Below are 20,377 nucleotides of genomic sequence, written 5' to 3'. Positions count from 1 at the left end.
ATCCAGAAAATCACATTGTAGGATTTTTAATGAATTTATTTGCAAATTATGGTGGAAAATAAGTATTTGGTCAAAAACAAAGGTTCATCTCAATACTTACAGAGGTCAAACGTTTTCTGTAAGTCTTCACAAGGTTTTCACACACTGTTGCTGGTATTTTGGCCCATTCCTCCATGTAGATCTCCTCTAGAGCAGTGATGTTTTGGCCACTCCAGGACCTTGAAATGCTTCTTTTGAAGCCACTCCTTCGTTGCCCAGGCGGTGTGTTTGGGATCATTGTCATGCTGAAAGACCCAGCCATGTTTCATCTTCAATGCCCTTGCTGATGGAAGGAGGTTTTCACGCAAAATCTTACAATACATGGCCCCATTCATGCTTTCCTTTACACGGATCAGTCGTCCTGGTCCCGTTGCAGAAAAACAGCCCCAAAGCATGATGTTTCTACCCCCATGCTTCACAGTAGGTATGGTGTTCTTTGGATGCAACTCAGCATTCTTTCTCCTCCAAACACGACGAGTTGAGTTTTTACCAAAAAGTTCTATTTTGGTTTCATCTGACATTTTATATATATATATATATATATACATATATCATACATATATATATATATATATACATACACATATATACATATATATATATATATATATATATATATACATACACATATATATATATATATATATATATACTATATATATATATATACACATACATATATATATATATATATATACATATATATATCACACACACATATATATACATATATATATATACATATACATATATATATACACATACATACATATATATATACTATACATATATATATATATATATATATACACACATATATATACATACATACATACATACACTGCAGGATTTGAGTCCCTGGCGGCGTAGTGTGTTACTGATGGTAGCCTTTGTTACTTTGGTCCCAGCTCTCTGCAGGTCATTCACTAGGTCCCCCCGTGTGGTTCTGGGATTTTTGCTCACCGTTCTTGTGATCATTTTGATCCCACGGGGTGAGATCTTGCGTGGAGCCCCAGATCGAGGGAGATTATTAGTGGTCTTCTATGTCTTCCATTTTCTTATAATTGGTCCCACAGTTGATTTATTCACACCAAGCTGCTTACCTATTGCAGATTCAGTCTTCCCAGCCTGGTGCAGGTCTACAATTTTGTTTCTGGTGTCCTTTGACAGCTCTTTGGTCTTGGCCATAGTGGAGTTTGGAGTGTGACTGTTTGAAGTTGTGGACAGGTGTCTTTTATACTGATAACAAGTTCAAACAGGTGCCATTAATACAGGTAATGAGTGGAGGACAGAGGAGCCTCTTAAAGAAGAAGTTACAGTTTGAGAGCCAGAAATCTTGCTTGTTTGTAGGTGACCAAATACTTATTTTCCAGAGGAATTTGCAAATAAATTCATTAAAAATCCTACAATGTGATTTAATGGATTTTTATTTTCTCATTTTGTCTCTCATAGTTGAAGTGTACCTATGATGAAAATGACAGGCCTCTCTCATCTTTTTAAGTGGGAGAACTTGCACAATTGGTGGCTGACTAAATACTTTTTTGCCCCACTGTATGTACCAAAGGAGTCGATTTTCTTTTTTTAAGAATATATTTTAATATTTTAATTCTGTATAATGCTGGTGGATTATAATGTACATGAAATGGCCACAATGGAATCTGATAACCATGATCACATCTGGGCTTCTGTCCAGAGAACGCTGTTACACTGCAGTGAAAAAGTACCGCCTGTAACAACGTGTCCACTGCTACAAAAGGTTCGTATAAATACAACTAGCTTGATTTTCACATTTTAGACATCCTCACTTTACAATCCAGGGTGGTGGAAGGCTAAATCCTCACAATAACTACATCCATTCAAACTTAATGCAGTGTGGTTGATTGTCCCGCTGTTATTAAGGCCTGTTGATACAGTCTGTACATCAGTCTGAATTAAATCCTACACTTCATCCATAAAAAAAATAATTACAAATCTATAAATTATAACTAAACACATATACAAAACATCGATTACGATGCTACTGAAATAGAACAACATAAGCAAACAACAGGACAACAAATGCTGACATAAGATGAACTTGGTAAACCTAGGTTTGTGGTGTAATAATAGGACACATGCAGTAACCGTAAACAGGATGACATTATTGCTTTGGTGTGCAGGGACAGCAGCCCGTTCTGTTTCCACAAAAACGGAAGAACAGTCCATGTGAAGAGTGCAACAACAAAGTGAGGAGGCCAAACGTTATCTCACAACTCCACACTTCTTCCCATATGGACTTAACTGCAGCCTCATCTTAAATGCACAGTGATGCATTCATAGGAAGACATAAAGACACCCATCCTCCCCTCAGTTGTCGTCTCTTTCTCTGCTGTCTCGTGGTGGTCAGAAGCCGAAGATATCGTCCCCGAAAGGGCTGAGATCGTTGGAAGGGTTTCCATTGGTGGTGTCCCAGTCGGGTTCAGTGAGCCAGTCTTGGGGCGTCACCCCAATTTCCAGGACCTGGGGGTTAGTACGCGACACTGCCAGTCTGAGAAGACGGGAGAAGAGAAGGATGAATGGATGATTTGAAAAAACAAAATGGCTCGGTTACGGTTTGTGAAACCGTTTAAAAATAGATAAGGCCGGTGTTATTCACCGCGCTGTAGATTTTATTTTAGCAAACGTTACTGAAACTGGAGCGAATGGTGCATTTTTTGGTGACAGACGGACTTTTGGAGCGCTAGTGAACATTAAGGATTCAAGGATTGTGTCATGAAATGCAATGTGGCGTGCTTCTACGGTAGTGCTTAAGGCTAAAATAGGTACAAACGCCAAAGAAATATAGTATAAATATTCATGATAAAAAAACATTATGCGTGTGTGGCCGGGTTGCTCAGTGGGTAGAGCAGGCACACATATATTTAGAGGTTTATGTCTCGACGCAGAGGTCCAGGGTTCGACTCCGATCTGTGACGATTTCATGCATGTCTCCCCCCCTCTCTCTCTCTCTCTCTCTCTCCCCCCCTTCTCACCTGTCCTGTCCATTAAAAGGGTGGAAAAAAGCCCCAAAAGAATTATCTAAAAAAACCAACAAAATATGATGTGTAAAATACATAAATGTACACGTCTCAAGTGTAAATTTGCAATGTTCAAGGGATTGGCTGAAGACTTTGCTAAACAGCAAAATACGGAGTTCAGAGGTCATCATAGAAGTCTCTCGGTGTTGAACTTGTAACTATGGAGGAATTTGTCCAGTGAAAGTCAAATAAACTAATTAGTAAAAAGGAATAGAAATAAAAAATCTGATGTCTAACAAGGTGGTTAACGAGCTTTCTAGCTCACAGTGTGACTGCTTTTTTTGTTGGGTTGGTAACACAAGTACTTGATGTCCTCTTCTTTTTCACTTCAGGCCTAATGTCACTCAGCCAGAATAGCCGTATGCTCCTTAGTTCCTCTCTTTAAAGTTTGGGGTCGAGTAGTGATTTTAATGCTGCCTCCACAGCAGCTCAGACCTCCCAGACACGTTTGTGTAACTAAAGCCTCCATTCTCTAATTAAGATCCCTCGGTTTGGCTGCAAACTGCCTTTTCCCCTCTCTGGGATAATAAGTGGGGTGGAGGTCAACAGGATTACTTCAAGACATCCGGTTCACTCGATCCGTGGGATAAGTCGTTTAATTTGTCACTAGGCTTAAGTGACCCACTGCTCGCTCACACTTCCACACCATCGAATACGCAAATTGTTCAGCAAAGCCCTCGGTGTGTGTAGCGAAGTCCCATTACTCCCACTGATTCAGTCCAGTCAAGGCAAAGACTATAAAGTGGGTTATCAGGAAGAAGAAAAAAAAAAAAAAGTGTCTGTCTGTCTGTGCGTGCCTCTGGGGGGGGGGGGCATATCATAGTCGGGGGGTCTGGGTGTCCTCCCCCAGGGAAGTTTTGAGCATCAAAAACTTAATTTCCCGTATTCGTATAGACTTATGCACCAATTTACAGTGGAAATACCTTTTGTGAAAAAGAAAAATGCCGATGACAATGCAAAATATATCAAAAATATAATGGAAAGTATGTTGTTGCATGTCATTGGGCATTTTTAAGTGGGTATATGGAAATCCTGGAGCTTTTTTAGAGGGTATACTGCATATCACGTAGACTACACCACTGATTTCTGGTTATACGAGATGGGAAAGGATGTCATTTTTCACTTTGACTGAAACTCAGTACTGTGGATCAGCTTTCTTTTCTGAACCCAGTTGACAATTATTCCATCAGGGAGGAAATAAATTTTTTTTTTAAAAAGGACACAGGAAGCGATTGATTACATTACTGAGCTGTGAACAGTGGTAATGGGTTTGGCGGTGGATGAATGGAATGGCTTACAGGTAGGTTAGTACTGTAATTAGGCTCTACAACACTACAGTAAGGGCTTGTAACAGCCAACAGTGGTACTCAACTTTACCTGGACATGAACCATAGCTATCCAGAGCTCAGCTGGAGACACAAACACACAATAGATTGAGGACAGTTTACAGTTTAGCTATCAAGTTAATTTCTCATGTACAATAAATTCTGCAGTACACCGAAATTGTCAGTAAGTGGCCCTGTAAAGCCAAGCATTGTGAGAGTGGACTACAGTAGGCTGAAGGATTTGACAAGGCAGAGTTTGGGGGGGGGGGTTGGGGTGTATTATTTTAACAAGCAGCAGACAGAATCAACTACAATTAATTTCACTGAATAATTAAACTATTAAGACAAATATCTCACCTGGAGAAGGCTTCATCCAAACCATCTTCGATTCCCTGGAAAGATGAAAAAGAAGAATATTAACTTTAATATTCACCCAGTGAATATTATATAAAGATGTGTGGTGATGCCGTTTCATAGAACTACATTTTAGACACACCTACTTAAGACTGAATCTAAGACATCGCACGTCATTTTCAACTGCGTTTGGACTTTATGACTTGATGTTCTTAATACATTCAAAGGCAAATCCACTTGAAACACAGAAGACTTGCGGTCTAAATCTCAAATAGAAAATGGATCCCAAGACGAGTTTAGAGAAGACTTAGGGGAGCAACATAGAGCCAGAGGAGGTGAGGCTCTTACCCAGGCAGAGTTGTTGTTGGTCTCAGAGGGCCTGCGGTTATCCAGCTGATCCTCCTCTACATTCCCATTGGTCTCCACCACGACATGCGCACTGTCCTCAAAGTCCAATAGGTTGTCCGTGGCGACATCTACTTGAGGTGAGAGAAGGACATGCCGTTAGTTGTTGACCCTTGGGTCAAATTTGACCCGTTTTCAAAATATCTATATCAGAAATATGGGTTTCTCTTTAACGACCTCATTTTAATTACCCCAAATTAACATGGATCTCTCTCTCTCTCTCTCTCAAAAAGACGATTTTCAGTTTTGACCGGGGAGGACCCGCGTACATGGTTGAATGGAAGACAACACAAGGGTTAAAAATAGGGATCGACCGATACTAGTTTTTCAAAGCCGATACAGATTACTGATAGATTAGATCTGCAAACTGCCAAAAACCGGCCCGATAATCGGCCAGGGCAGATCATTGGTCTATCCCTAGTTAAAGGTATACACAGGTAATCTGTGTGTATTTTGAAGGGACTAAAAGTCTAGCCGTCCCATTAGGTTGTAGGTCAGTACATAACAGAAAACTGATTTTTTTTTACCAATAGTGGAGCACCAAATGTAAAGTGTGGCCTCAGGGTGACACCAGAAGAAAGGCCCTAAACCTTATTGGAAAAGGTCTATCCTCATCCTTTAATTTCTAAGTAAAAAGGTGGAATACAATTTTATTTCTCATTTATCCATTATGTCATTCTTTGTCAGCCATGGGGTTATAGGCAGGGCTTGTCATTAACAGTTTTGCTCAACAGCCACTGTGGCTGGTGGTTTTCCAAACTCACTAGCCACTTTGCATTTTCACTAACCACAATTTAGTGGGAAATTATTTTTTTTTTTTTTTAAGATCATTTTTGGCCTTTATTTTTATGAGACAGATGGAGACATGAAAGGGTAGAGAGAGGGGGGAATGACATGCAGCAAACCCACGGCCGCTGCATCAGAGTAAACCTCTACCCAAGCGCCCAAATTACATTTTATTTGATTAAAAGTTGACTGTGGTGTGCTGCACTTTACTTGAAGAACTAGACATACAACCCATTAAATGTAAATAACCACGCAAATCGAGACTACATAAAATGTGTAACACTACAGTCAAACATTCAGCTGTGATAAGGTTGTGTGTAAAGCTCCTTTTCTATGAAAACATGCAACTGGTTAAGACAAAGACATAAAGGAGTCTTATTACATAAGTGGTGCAGGGGTGTATAAGATTCATTGAAAGTGGTTCGGAGCGAGAGCTCGCGTGTCAACAAAGGTGACGAGAAGCAAGAAGAGAACTTTACCATTCATCAGAATCAAATCATTTACATCACATATGTCTTTTATATTGTTTATAATTGATTATCAGTGGCTTTTCTTGCCAGATTTGCTCGCCGAATGCAGAAAAAAAAATAGATTGTCTTGTGTGGAGAGACAACAATTATTTAACATGGGCGCTGAAAAGAAGGGGGCAGCGCTTCCCGGCTCAACTTGCTAGTCTCAGTTTCAAACTGTAAGAGCTCAACTGTCATTACTCCACTGCAAAAGAATGAAAGAAATGGAAAAAAAAACAAACGAAAAAACACTGTGGCTCCAATGATTTGTGTGCTTCAGCCACTTTTTACCTGTCCCTTTCAGGCTCCCCAGGCTGTTGGACCTCTCTGAATGGGAACTACTGCTGCCATCTCCAGCTGAACTGGACTTCACTCTTTTCCCTTTCTCTAGAATAGAGGAGAGACATTGCACAAGCAGGCCAAAACGTGTTGGTTGCAGCAGATATAATATATGCAAGTACCATCAGGAAAATGTAAAAGTAAAAAGTAATCAATGCAGAAAAATCCTCACATTTTAGAAACTGGAAACGATCCAAACTGTTCTGTGTTTAATCTTCAAAATCAATTCAGCTGGACTTGTAGGCCGTTATATTGTTGGGTAGTTTAGTTCATGATGCATAAACTATATGCGTTTCATGTGAGAAAATCTTAATTTGTAAAGTAACTAGTAACTAAAGCGATCAGATTAATGTAGTGGAGTAAAAAAAGGACAATATTTCCCTCTGAAATGTAGCAGAGCAGAAGTAGAAAGTGGCATGAAAAGAAAAGACTCAAGTAAAGTAAAAGTACCTCAAATGTGTACTTAAGTACAGTACTTGTGTAAATGTACTTCACTGCCGTGGTGCTTACCTGCTTTGGCCACTTGCCAGAGTTCAAAAGCTACTGTGAAGGCCTGGGCTACCGTCAGAGCCACTGCCTGAGCCTGGAAAACAGAAGGAAAGTACACGTTGTTACAGACCATGGCTGCATTACCAACCCCAAGTCTGAATAAACAGAATGATAGGCATGATCTTCAATATGTATCCCATTTCATGTCAGGATACATTTCGGCTTGCTCAAGGCACACATACAGTAGGATGTTGTGAACTGTGCTGAGACTGAAGAGCTGTTAGAGCAGAGGACAGAAAGAGGTTACTGCCATTCTCCATAACCACGATAAGAGAGAGGCAAGTACTAAGGAAGTAGGGTATTATCGTGTTATTCTGGGAGAGAAAGGGATGAGTGTGGAAGCAAGTAAGATGAGATGAAAAGTGCCCTTCTGGTTTTCAACACACAGAAGGAGCACAGGAAGATGACAGACGGGTTTGGGGAGCGGGACTTCTAGGGTTTCCTGTTGTCCTCGGGTCAAATTTGACCCATTGTTTTTCAAAAAGTTTCTAGATCAGAAATTTGGGTTTCTTTCAACCAAAATTGTCAAACACTCTCCACAAGTAAAATAAAAGACAAATTAAATCAATTCCTACTTTCATTGAATTTGGGTGTTTTATTCAATGTTATAGCATTTGAAAGAACGTTGAAAAAAGTGACAAATGTCAGAAAAAGCTTTAAACTTTAAAACACCCCCAAAAAAAACGTTGGCAAAAGCTTCAAAAACGTCGGGAAAAGTAACAAAAAGGTTGCAAAAAGTGACAAAAACATCGAGAAAAGCGGCAAAAGTGTCGCAAAAACACCAAACATTGGAAAAAAATGTTTGCTATATGATATAGAGCTAAAATTAGCATATTGAATGCATGTTACACAATACATGCACACAGTGGCAGTTCTATCTATTGTTTTATTTCCGCTGTCATCATAGGTAACATGAAATCCAACATGTTCCCACACACCAGACTATATACGATGCTGGCGCATCCTCCAACTACGGACAGCCTTCCTCATCTCTCCTACTTGACATTTCTGCATGTGACGTGACCTGCAGCACTCCACACTCCACCTGAGGAGCGCTCGGCTCGGCGCCTCTCACAATCTGACGAAAATCTTTTAAACTGACCTTTGTCGATCAAAAAAGCAGACAGATTCAGCAACTGTATGGCCTATTTCTCGCTTAAAATGTTTTCAGAAACACTTTTCGGTGAACTATTTTTGTAAAATACAAGATCGTATTCAGAACGAGACGCCATTAGAGTCAGTTTTGAAATTCTGGAGCAGCAAGACCCACGTGACGCGTTCGTCCAATCAGCTGCCACGTGTTGCGTTCGTCACGCTCATCCCCCTCGTCGTTTCCAGTAAGGGTTTTAACATAGGTGTTGAAAGTGGGCACTACGGCAGTAAGTGGTTAGTGCACATTAACAGTGTACTGATGAACCGTGCGACACACGCACCGAACCGAGACAAGTGAACCGAGCGGTTTGGATGTTTTTTCATGAACCGTACCACCACTACTACTCACCTTGGAGAAAGAAGCAATTGGATGAGTAAAAAGCACATGAGGACATGCTTGGTGTCTTAGGTTTTTAAAGGATAAAGAGGTCACAAACTCAGGGAAGTGAAACTAAAGCTAGATTAGATAAACCCCCCCAACCATAAAGAGAGGTTTACACCCCATCAAACTACAGACTAAAAAAAATAAATAAAAAAAAGGTACACTTAAAAAGGTCCTATGACATGCTGCTTTTTGCATGCTTTTATATAGGCCTTAGTGGTCCCCTAATACTGTATCTGAAGTCTCTTATATAGGCCTTAGTGGTCCCCTAATACTGTATCTGAAGTCTCTTTTATATAGGCCTTAGTGGTCCCCTAATACTGTATCTGAAGTCTCTTTCCCAAAATTCAGCCTTGGTGTAGAATTACAGCCACTAGAGCCAGTCCCACAATGAGCTTTCCTTAGGATGTGCCATTTCTGTGTCTGTAGCTTTAAATGCTATTGAGGAGGAGAGGGGGGGGGGGGCAAGGTGGAGGGTGGGGGGTGTGGCCTTGACCAGCTGCCACTTTGCTTGTTTGCAAGCCATGATGTCTCTCGCTCTCTCATGGGTGGGCCGAATTCTCTGGGTGGGCAAAGCAGAGAAGGAAGAGGTAACCTTCCTCCTTATGGCCTCATAAAGGGAAGATTCCAGATCGGCCCATCTGAGCTTTCATTTTCTCAAAAGGCAGAGCAGGATACCCAGGGCTCGGTTTACACCTATCACCATTTCTAGCCACTGGGGGACCATAGACAGGCTGGGGGAACTCATACTAATGTTAAAAAAAACCTCAAAGTGAAATTTTCATGCCATGGGACCTTTAACTCTCGAGTTAGAAATTCAAAATAAAGTGATGCCGACCAAGTTTAAAAAAAAAAAAAAGAAAAATCACTGCATTGGAATTTAAATGATATGCAATATGAATTAAAACACTGATACTGTAGTCAACTCACCACTTTCCTTTTGGAGCAGAGGTAAGCATGGCACTCCAGGGTCCCATTGAGGGTGTTTTGAGCGATATAAGCAAACATTTTATCATGCAGTTTGTCCACTGTGCAGTAGGATATTCTGCAAGCCAGAGGGGACAGGTTAAAAGGGACAGTGAGTGTACCAAGAAGTCAAGGAGAGTTTACAGGCTAAGCAACATAATTGTAATTTATTTATTTGAACAGGGACAGTGCAAAAAAACAAACAAAAAACCAATAGATTTCTTGTGCCAGGTTGTAGCAAATTGCTAGTTTCCGCCCGTAGTCCCTGGGCAGGTAGATGGCGCAATCAAATACAGACAAAGTATGTGCAGTATACAATACAGATACATAAAGTCATAACAATCTACATACATTATTGTCCCCCTATCCCACCCCATCTAGAGCTAGAACTAGACCCCCCCATAAACACATCAATTCACTGGTGGGAGCAAGTCTGCTTTGTTAACAACCAATGCTTTGCTAAGCGTGAGAATGAGTGCAAGTTAGTGCATGAAATTAGCTCGATGGTGTTTTAAGCCCCCAACGGAGAAGGAGACGTTGGGGGGCTTAAAACACTGATAAACATGAAATTAGCTCTGTAGGAAGAGTATTCCACTGATTTATAGCCACAAAAGGAGAATTATGTCCCCCCCCCCAAATGCAGGTTAGCATTGTGGAAGACTACATTCGCCCCTTGTGGCTGATCTAGTTCCCTGTGTTGTTTTTTCAGAGCAGTGTAAGAGTTCTTTTCAGGAGGAGGAGCAGAAGCATTATGAATTACCACATCAATTACAACGTGCCACATCAACTACACGGCGACGGTCTTAGAAGGCTGTGAACTTGCATTTAGCAGTTTCAGAAGTGCAACGACGCCGTCAATTAGACATTTATCTGCAAACGGCGAGCTGCTCTTAACATACCTGTAGATGGAGACGTTTTCCAGGAGTTTATCGGTCAAGCGGTCGTACAGGACGATTCCCTGTGGGGAAACTTTGAGAGCAACCTTCTTAGGCTTCTTCCCAATAGCTTTAGCCTGTTAAAGAAACAATTATCAAAGGGTTTGTTTAATAGAATGTTAGTGTGTTGAACTATGGGATCAGGCAAAGTACATTGGTACAGTGGCTTTTAAACCATTTTGATCCAGAATTTACAAAAAGTACTCGAAGTGAAGTGGGAAATGAAGAAATGTAACAGACATAATTGATAACGCTGATTGGCTGTCCAGCGTTACACGTCATAGAGACACGCAGGAAGAACTCGTTACTACGTTACACACAGAGACAGGGCTCACATAGTAGGAGCTGAAAAATAAATTAAAATATTTGTGCCACAATGTGTAATGTTGTAATTTCTTTTTTGTTGAAATGGATTTCATAAAATGGGTATTGAAAAAAGTCCATGCAATCCAAGCAGGGTTTTTCTTGGCTCGGAATAGGCTATTTGGAGGGGGAACGCACAACAGTTAAGTCCAGGTCCACGTACAGTAAAGGCAATGGGTCTGTGTTACCCGATTTGTCAGAAATAAGGTTTCTGACAATTTGAAAAACAAAAATGTATATTATGCTTGGGTAAATGAAACCCAAATTAACAAAACTGGTTAATCATATAACTATTTAAATAAAATCACCCGGGAGACTCCCCAGCCATAATGTGGACTGTATGACATGGTCATCGTTACTCTAGGGCCTCTTTCACACTGGCTGTGTGGCGTGAGCGTGGCGTTTCTGTTGCGTGTCAGTTGCGTGGCGGCTTCGTGGCGTTTTCTATGTCTTTGCACACCAGAAGTGTGTCCGACGCGGCGCTGCTGCTGCTAGCCTTGTACAGTCATGTGAATAAATGAGGACACCCATGCTAAAGTTGACTAAAAAGAGGAATAAAAAAAAATCATCTTTTGCAAATTGATCTTAATGCCTTAATTTAAAAAAAATGAAGAAAAATCCAACCTTTAACGACACCAATTTTCTTTATAAATGAATAATGTATCGTAAATAAATAAATGTTCTTCCTTAAAATACAGGGAGCGTAAAAGAGTACACCCCTATGTTAAATTCCCATAGAGACAGGCAGATGTTTATTGTTAAAGGCCAGTTATTTCATGGATCCAGGATACTATGCATCCTGATAAAGTTCCCTTGGCCTTTGGAATTAAAATAGCCCCACATCATCACATCCCCTTCACCATACCTAGAGATTGGCATGGGGTACTTTCCATGAAATCATCGCTCAATGCAAATCAAACCAGCTATTAGGCTAACTGAAATAAAACCATGCCAATCTCTAGGTATGGTGAAGGGTATGTGATGATGTGGGGCTATTTTAATTCCAAAGGCCAAGGGAACTTTATCAGGATGCATAGTATCCTGGATCCATGAAATAACTGGCCTTTAAAAATAAACATCTGCCTGTCTCTATGGGAATTTAACATAGGGGTGTGTATACTTATGCCCCCTGTATTTTAAGGAAGAACATTTATTTATTTACAATACATTATTCATTCACAAAGAAAATTGGTGTCCTTAAAGGTTGGATTTTTCCTCATTTTTTTAATTAAGGCATTAAGATCAATTTCCAAAAGATGATTTTTGTATTCCTCTTTTTAGTCAACTTCAGCATGGGTGTTCTCATTTTTTCACATGACTGTATGTTTCCCACTGATAAACAGACTGATTTGATTACAGCAAAGACAACATCGGCAGCATTGACGGCAAAATAGGCTACAGAATATTTTGTTCTGTATCGACAGGTGAAATATTTGAAAATGTCATTTATTAAATGTATTTGTGTCAAAATGACATATAAACATCTTTTCCTCTTCTATTTTTCCTGGAAACGCTTCCAACACGCTTGCGTGTCGCGTGAAAAATAGGCGTCGGCCCTATTTCTAGCATGCACGCATTTTTGGCGTGGCTCGAGCCGCGCGTGTAACGCAGGCAGTGTGAAAGCTCTAACCTGTTAACGTGGGAGCTGACACGGACACGCCACGCAGCCAGTGTGAAAGAGGCCTAACTCTCACCGTGGCAACGATCCTCTTAACTGCAGCAGCGGACAGCTCCTCTCCCTTGGGCTGGTCCACTAGCGTCATGCCGAGGTGACGAAGATTAAACGTCATCCCCTCTACGACGGTCTCCCGTGTGTCAGTCCAGTTCTCTGGGAGCTCTACGGAGAAACATTTTTTAGGGAAAAGTGGGTCAATCAATTGATCGACAGGAAAACGGTTTGCTAACCACGCTCTCGTTGGACCAAAGCATCGAGTTAAAAACATCACATATTTGTTGGTTACAGTTTCAGAGACGCTACGACGTGCCTGCCTTCCCTTTCAGGTCCAAAAATAAATAGCGCTGCTCGTGAGAACATTCAAAGAGCATTTGAGAAAAACACAAATTAGGAGGAAATGTAAACAGCCCATGTTGAACTTAAAAGTTCAGACATTTCATCTGCTCGCTCCCTGAAGTGGAAAGGCAAAACTAAGGTATCTAGGTCAGAGGTACTGTCAAGTAAATATTTCAACACCAAAACAACTTTTAGGGCTTGACAATAAAAAAAGAGTTAGGAGCAAGTATACGTGGAATCTGAAAGACTATGATAAGAGGGAAGAGCGAGTTTCCTTTTCTCAAAGTAACAGAACAGATCAATCTAAACCAAACTAGGCCATTAGATGTCCCTCGGAAAAGTACATTAGGGGTTTTCGACCTTTGTGATCAAATGTTAGCACTGATATGTTCCCTGAAAAAGAATGAGGAGTGTAAACCGGTGAAGGAACAGCTGCTATCTCCATGTTGTTTCTTTCTTATCAGTTTGTGTGTGGCGGCGGCTGGCCCTGACCCTCTGGCTGTGTTTACAGAGATTTCCTCAGAACGAAAGGAGGGGAGACGGGTTAGGGAAAATAAGAGCAGGAAAACATCCCCCATTACCTAGAAATCCATCCTCCAAGCATTCACCTCCTCTGGGATGTGGTGCATACCACATACTCATGCAGACACATGTTCACACTATAAAAAAAAAAGGAAGGAAGGAAGGAAGGAAGGAAGGAAGGAAGGGTTTTTCCTCCATTTCTTTCCTTTTAAGCGCCCCCTCAAAGGAGGACCAAAGGAAAAAAAAAAAATCACCCGCACCAAAACGTCTTTGACTTCCAGCAGTCAACTCGCAGTTGAGACAGTTTTAGAACTGGTTAAAAACTTCGTTAAATAGTAGTCTACTTCCTTGTTTTGGTATAGTTGGTGTTTACAAGCCAAGCCAAGGTACGGTACGCAATGTTCACACTAATCAAACAAACGGTACTTTGGGGGTCAAATGTACTCTGACCCGGGCCCAGTTCCCTGATGTCAAATGCCCCTTACTGCATTATATTCCCTTATATCGTTTATTTTTTAAATGTCACCTGCCTCCTGAATTTTGTGTTTTCGTTCACATAAATAAAAAGACGTTTCCACCATAAATTGGTGCATTCAAATGTATCAGAATGAAATCATTTCCTAGTAGAGTTTTCTGCTCGAAATTTCCTGGGGGAGGAGGAGGACCCACTCTTGATGCCCCCCCCAATGGCCCATTCTGAGCCAGGAAAAAAACTCTGGAAGGAAGGAGGACTGCAGCTGAAAGAGGATTCTTTAAAAAGGCCAAAATCCAGCACACATTTACACCACTATGTGAAAAACCCTCCATTAAAAAATGTCTTAAGTTTAAAACTGCGTTGTGAATAATTTTTGGTTGCCACTGATTTCAGGTCCATGATGAATAAGTTCCAGCTTAACACGTTTTTCTATCTGCACTCTACTGTGAAAGGTCAGGTACGGACAGGTACATCAGAACAAGACAAAAGAGTCTACACAGCCATGGTAGCGAGGTACCAAATTTCATGAGAAGTCACTTCATGACATGTCACTGGCAGAGACAAGTGTCAAAACGTACCAAACTTAATGGCACAACGAATCCCCAAAATAACTGTGGTCAGTCAGGTCAGAGCCACCATAGTGGGAAAAGGACAGCACTGAACGGTCAATGGGTCTGAAAACAATGAGGTCAGCCCTATGTTCCCACAGCCCTATGTTCCCACATTTCTAAGATTTTTCTTAAAATTAGGCCCCATGTTCCCACAGCCCTATGTTAGGGTTAGGGGTTATTGTTAATGTGGGAACACAGGGCTGTGGGAACACAGGCACGCCTCCCAGACAACAGCGCAGGTACAGTACCAGGCACCGCTCAGCCAGAGAATTAGGGAGGGCTTTGTGATCAAAGGTCAGCAACTGGGACACCTGAGAGGAAACAGCTGTGTTCATGTGTGAACTGAGACCAAGTATAACTATCTGACCCTGCTGTAAATACAAGTCAACCTCACCATCTGTTAATGTCAGGAGAATGAAGAAGAAAAAGAGTTGCCTTGTCTTGGATAAGAGAGGGGAAAAGGAAAGGTAAAACACCCCAGTTCTCAGCTCCCTAGTCATCTATCAAGTCCAACACTAATGGATGAGTATCCATTGCATGTATCAAAGTGCAAAAAGAAAGCCTTTGTTGAACACTGCGACAGCAAACGTGCTGATCCAAAAGGGTCCAACTGACAGACAATTCACGTTCTGTCTGATTTGTGTGTCTCCACCAAACACTGTATCACTGTGGAAACCACCAAGTGTGGCCCTACAACTTAGGACTGATCCAGGACTCTGAGCCACATAACCTCTTTGTTATTTTATAAAAACAACTTCTGTTACCATTTAACTTTTCTTTTAAATCCGATGATCTACATCCACACACAGCTCCAAAATCAGGTTTCAAGGAATCCAAATTCATCTGAGTTGAAGTGCGGGATTCTACTGATGGATGCAGAAACATTTTTAAAAAAGTGATAACGTGTTTGTCTGGAAGTCTCTGCAGCTGCAAAAAGTTAAACAAACATTTCGGAGGCATTTAGCCTCAAGTTCACTCACAACTGTTACAATGCAAAACATACTCATCCTACCAGGCCTGGAAGCCAGCCTTGCTGTCTCAGAGTCTGACTGGTGGCCTTCAGATCACATCTAATCAGAAAACAAGGTTGAGTCTGAATAATCTAGCCTACTGCGTCAGATACCACCTGCTGCATCTGAGACCAGGGGGGAAATACATTAATCCCATGTATGGTTCTTATTGCCAGAAGGGTTTTGGTTCTAGACGTTATGGAGGCAAAGTTACAGCCATCAAAAAGACCACGTTGCCAGCAGAGTGTCTGACTGATAGTGGGAGAGTAACAGTGGAAATAGAAGGGGAAAAGCCTAATCCATAAGCAGAATCCTCGCCGAAGTAGAAGAGCTACCTGGAGAGCAAATGACATGCTTAGGTGATATAACTACTTCATAAGTCAGATAGAAATATTGCCATTGTGGCAATGATTTGCCAAAGGGACCATGAGTGTGTGCTGGCATTATCACATGCTTCTATTTGAGAAGGTCCCAAGAGAAAGGCTCTTTTGCTGCATACAAGCACCCTCTGGCTGGTCCCCAACAGTGGCAGTGTGCCGGTGAGGGTCGTCTAGGGCGACCAAACCGGGTCAATGAGAGCAGAGAAGTGGATAAGGAGCGGAGAGGCCTTTGCCATTTAAAAAAAATGGCGTAGTCCCCATACGCTTGAATAGGTTTCTCCTCAATGCAAACTCACTCACGGTAGGCAGACGTGAAGTTGAGTGTCTAAGCCAATAGAGCCCCATTAATGGCAATATCTGTGTGAAATGCTGGACCTCAGGTGCAACAGCCCTGTTGCTTTGCCGTCTGGTAAAGCCCCTGAAAAGACACAAAAATGTAGGTTGATCCCGACTTTGTCCCATAGGCTAGAGTCAGACTTGGCAGTCTGACATGGGCGATATGGGTCAGCGCTGGTGAGGAATGCGTGCCCTGCAGTCTAAAGAAGACCTGGTAACCTATACTACAATTCTTCTATAACAAGTGGGTCACTAGCTGCATTCACAGGAAGCTTTTAAATGTAACTAATTATTAAAGTAAGAGCCCAACAAAAGTAACAATGCTTCTCAAAAACACCTGAGTCCGGATAAATTAGAGACATTTTACAGGCTGGTTTAAAACCTTTACAATAAATAAAAAGGGGTTTGGGTTTAACATTTAAATGCCCAGTTATTACAGGATTCTGTGTCGTTTCATAATAAAAGTGATGGTGCAAAGGGCTCCACGCGGGTTGGGCATGCAGGAACTGTGCTTTCCTATTGTTTACAGTCGGGCGTTCTAACAGGACATGTTTACAGTACATCGGTCATGTATTGCAAATATATTCCATGGAATTATTAATTTGTATTGATCTCATTTAGAATGACAAAGGTTGGCCCATGTAACTGCAGGCACTGATAGTAAAGTAAATACATTAACATGTGACCCTCATCAATTAACACAGAAATGTGCAAGCAAGATATCGGTCTGCATGTAAGAGTGTATCTCAAACTCCCAGAGGCCTTTTCTATTTTTCCAGGTGAGCTAAGGTTACATATAGTAACGGAGGATATTTATGTAATCCACCCTGTATTTTCTAATGATCATATACAGTACGCTTTGTAATGGGCTCTCTGATGGAATTTAAAATAGACCTGCTTGAACTCAAGCTAAAAGGAACCTTGCACTGACTGACTCGCAGCATTCCTGGCTTGCCCTAATGGTTACAGACAGGGGCGCTTTAAGGCTGTCTAAGCCACCCAGTCACTCCCCAGAACTTTACAGCCAGGATCAAGTGAGATTTATTTTACAAAGTGGCCCTTGAGTCCTACAATGGGCACCAGAGTGCTTTAAAAGAGTTTCATGTTAATGTTGCAGTGTGGGCAAGTTCCTGACCTACTGAAGGGCCCTTGAGCAAGACACAAAAAAAAAAAAAAATCCCTGTAAATTCTAGTATTACTGACCCTGACCCCTTGGGATTAGCCACAAATCCAAAAGACTGCTGTAGTCAGTAAAATAACTAGCAACACAAGGCACTGCTCCTAAAACATGTGACCACTGAGGGTGCGATAACTTAAAAAAAATGTTCAATAAAAATCATATTTGTCACAGCAGCACTTTATGTAGGTGCTGTGTGGTCTACTTAATTCTGCCTGGTTTTTCGAAATAACAATTATTTCCGGAAAATTCCTGAAACAGGATAAACCGCAATGTAAACAGACTTACTCAATCTCCGTGGGATAAAGTACATATTTTGCACAAAACAGAACAAAATACCAGAACAAATAAACAAAACAAAAAAAATCGCTTCTAAAAAAGTAGCGTTTTTAATCTCTTTGTCAAACTAAATGACACGTAACGTTACCTACGCAAGTTAAAATATGTCAACATTAATCTTTGTAACTTTGCTACAACAGTCCAACACCGGGGGGTTGGGGGGGGCAACATAATACTATTTTGCAACGTTTCGCTTTTGAAACAAAACGCTAAACTTTGGTAAAGTTAGCTCACAAATGTAACGTTATTTATATCCGTCACTGGGGTGATTCAAGTAAAATGGGCACAGCGGTAAGCAGAAGTCAACTTTTGGCAAGGTGAAACTAAAAAAAATGTAGCCTAAAGGTTAAAACCCTTGTGTCTACGTTTTTCTGTCAAATTAACAATTGCTTCTTACTTCTGTGTCTGCCGGCAGTCCAGGACTGTTTCGCCATACTTGGGCTCCGGATAATAGCTCTCCCAGCCGACTTGAGGACATCCATGTCGGTGTTTCAAAATGCGGTGGTGAAGAGTCGGTGAAGATTACTGGTGAGTCTTGCAGGAGAAATGTTGTTGACCAGACTGCTGATGGGGAGGATGGACTTGTGGTGCCTTCCTGTGCTGTCAGAAATCCCGCTATTTATGAGGTCAGCGCACGTGAACAAGCAACAAGCCCACCAGAGAAGTAATGCTGCATTTGGATTTAATGGGACATTAGAGACCGTTCAGGTGATACGAAAACATACATACTAAGTAAACACCACGAATTAATTTCCAACATGTTATTTCCTAATTCCAGTGGATTTGTTTCATTACCATTGTGTCAGCGTATTCAACACCCTTGGTTTTGGAATAATGCTGCTCAGAAAGTAGATTAGGAGAAATCTATTATAGGCTATACCGGCTTGGTATCTTCATACTGTATATGAGCACAGCTTGAGCATACGTTTCCTCTATTGTAACCTACTTTGTTGACAATTATTTCAAATTGTTATTTCATTACATGGCATAATAAAGAAAAAAACATGCATTTTCTGACTTTAATATGTATTGATGTATGTTTCTACGTTCTCTCTTTAAGTCTAAGTAGTCTAGTACTCTTTTGGTCTAAGTAAATGACATGAATAAAGCTTGTACAGCGTTATCTTCCTGAACCTGAGCAGCTGAAAAATGTACCTAACCTTTACGTCAGCCCATTATGACAGACACATATGCCTAAATAGAACAAAGCAGCTCTGTAACTTGAGGATTTCTATGAAAAAGGCCTATTTGGTTGTTTCGTCTTCCTAACAATTGAATGTGTTAAACATAGAGTTTAACATAGAACATAAACCTGCTCCCGACCAGGTTAGGTTCACAGTTACCATAGTAACTGATTCAGAGGTTAAGTTACCTCTCTTTCTGAAACGGGCTGGAGTTACCCCTCTCTCTCAGGTTTGATTAACTTCTCTTTCTGAAACGCAAACCCCAGAGTTTCCCTCATCTCGGGGTTAACAAACTCAGAGTTTTCACTAAACCCGCTTTCTGAAACGGGCCACAGATCTGGGAGGTGACAAGATAAACTAAATGCTTGAAACGTGTATAAGTTGTCTGCTACGTGGAAATGCATGCAACTTCTGAACTGAGAAATCTGGCAATTAAAGGTGCCCTTTAAGTAGCTGACACACCAAAAAGACGGCCGACCGTCGGCAGAAAAGGCAGTCGGACTGATCAGTCGGGTCCCCGAGGTCCAAAAAGTGCCTCAGAACACACCGAAGAGACGCCGACTTGAGCATACGCTCTGCGCGTGCGCAAAACGTAATACGTCTCCAGGCGCTGCTCTGTATTGTTTCCATTAACAGTCCGACTGTTTCCCAGAAAATGAAAACTGGCAGCTGATTGGACGAACGCGTCACGTGGTTCTTTCTTCTCCGGAAATTCACAGCCAGACTGTCATGGCGGCTTGTTCACAATACGATCTCATATTGTACTAAAATAGTTCACCGAAACGATGCAGTTTCTTAATCTGTCTTCATTTCAGCTTGACAAAGGTCCGTTTAAAAGATTTTCGTCAGATTTTGAGCGGCTCATCCGCTCGCCATTTCCGGGCGAGTCCCGACTGCCCTGTCTCCTGACTGAACATGTTGGGTCGGCCCAAATGAAGGCCGACGGCTCCTCCCGACGGACGACGGCACGGGACACACCGAACAGACTCGAGTCACCGACCCAGCCAGACGGTCCGACGGCCGATTATCGGCTTGGTGTGTCTCCTCTATTACGCCACACGTATTTCATCACTTTGTGGTAATGTCTGAAGTTCTACCATGGACTCTTTAACATTTTTTTGTGGAAAAAATGCCTTGGTTACCTTGTTTCAAGCCATTCTAGCGTGGTATAG

The 20,377-nt window shown here is 41.4% G+C and overlaps 1 protein-coding gene across 2 annotated transcripts; it reads right to left on the bottom strand.

Annotated features, from left to right (window-relative positions):
• Positions 1 to 1,610: 1,610 nt before the first annotated feature.
• On the bottom strand, positions 1,611 to 18,621 carry ldlrap1a (low density lipoprotein receptor adaptor protein 1a). Of its 2 annotated transcripts, XM_078268439.1 has the most exons (9): positions 18,419 to 18,619; positions 12,855 to 12,997; positions 10,762 to 10,874; positions 9,827 to 9,941; positions 7,324 to 7,396; positions 6,766 to 6,861; positions 5,123 to 5,250; positions 4,778 to 4,812; positions 1,611 to 2,566 (listed from the first exon to the last, which is right to left on the bottom strand). In XM_078268439.1, the coding sequence occupies exons 1-9, from the start codon at positions 18,501 to 18,503 to the stop codon at positions 2,422 to 2,424; spliced, it is 933 nt and encodes a 310-aa protein (XP_078124565.1). In that variant the 5' UTR covers positions 18,504 to 18,619; the 3' UTR covers positions 1,611 to 2,421. The 2 variants fall into 2 exon arrangements, with proteins under 2 accessions (XP_078124565.1, XP_078124566.1); XM_078268440.1 differs by lacking the exon at positions 12,855 to 12,997 and having other exon boundaries at positions 18,419 to 18,621.
• Between the last annotated feature and the right edge of the window lie 1,756 nt (positions 18,622 to 20,377).

This window comes from Sander vitreus, chromosome 14 (genome assembly GCF_031162955.1).
Source record: "Sander vitreus isolate 19-12246 chromosome 14, sanVit1, whole genome shotgun sequence".
Lineage (NCBI taxonomy): Eukaryota > Metazoa > Chordata > Actinopteri > Perciformes > Percidae > Sander > Sander vitreus.
Note: the sequence above shows the minus strand (reverse complement) of the source record. Positions and strands in the feature narration are given on the sequence as shown.

What these genes read in the sequence shown, in the direction of transcription:
- ldlrap1a (XM_078268439.1), bottom strand. Translation starts at nt 18,503, where the DNA reads ATGGATGTCCTCAAGTCGGCTGGGAGAGCTATTATCCGGAGCCCAAGT. An exon ending in TTAAGAGGATCGTTGCCACG is followed by an intron (nt 10,875 to 12,854) that starts GTGAGAGTTAGG and finishes TTTCTTTAACAG; the next exon opens with GCTAAAGCTATTGGGAAGAA. An exon ending in CTGGCAAGTGGCCAAAGCAG is followed by an intron (nt 6,862 to 7,323) that starts GTAAGCACCACG and finishes CCTCTATTCTAG; the next exon opens with AGAAAGGGAAAAGAGTGAAG.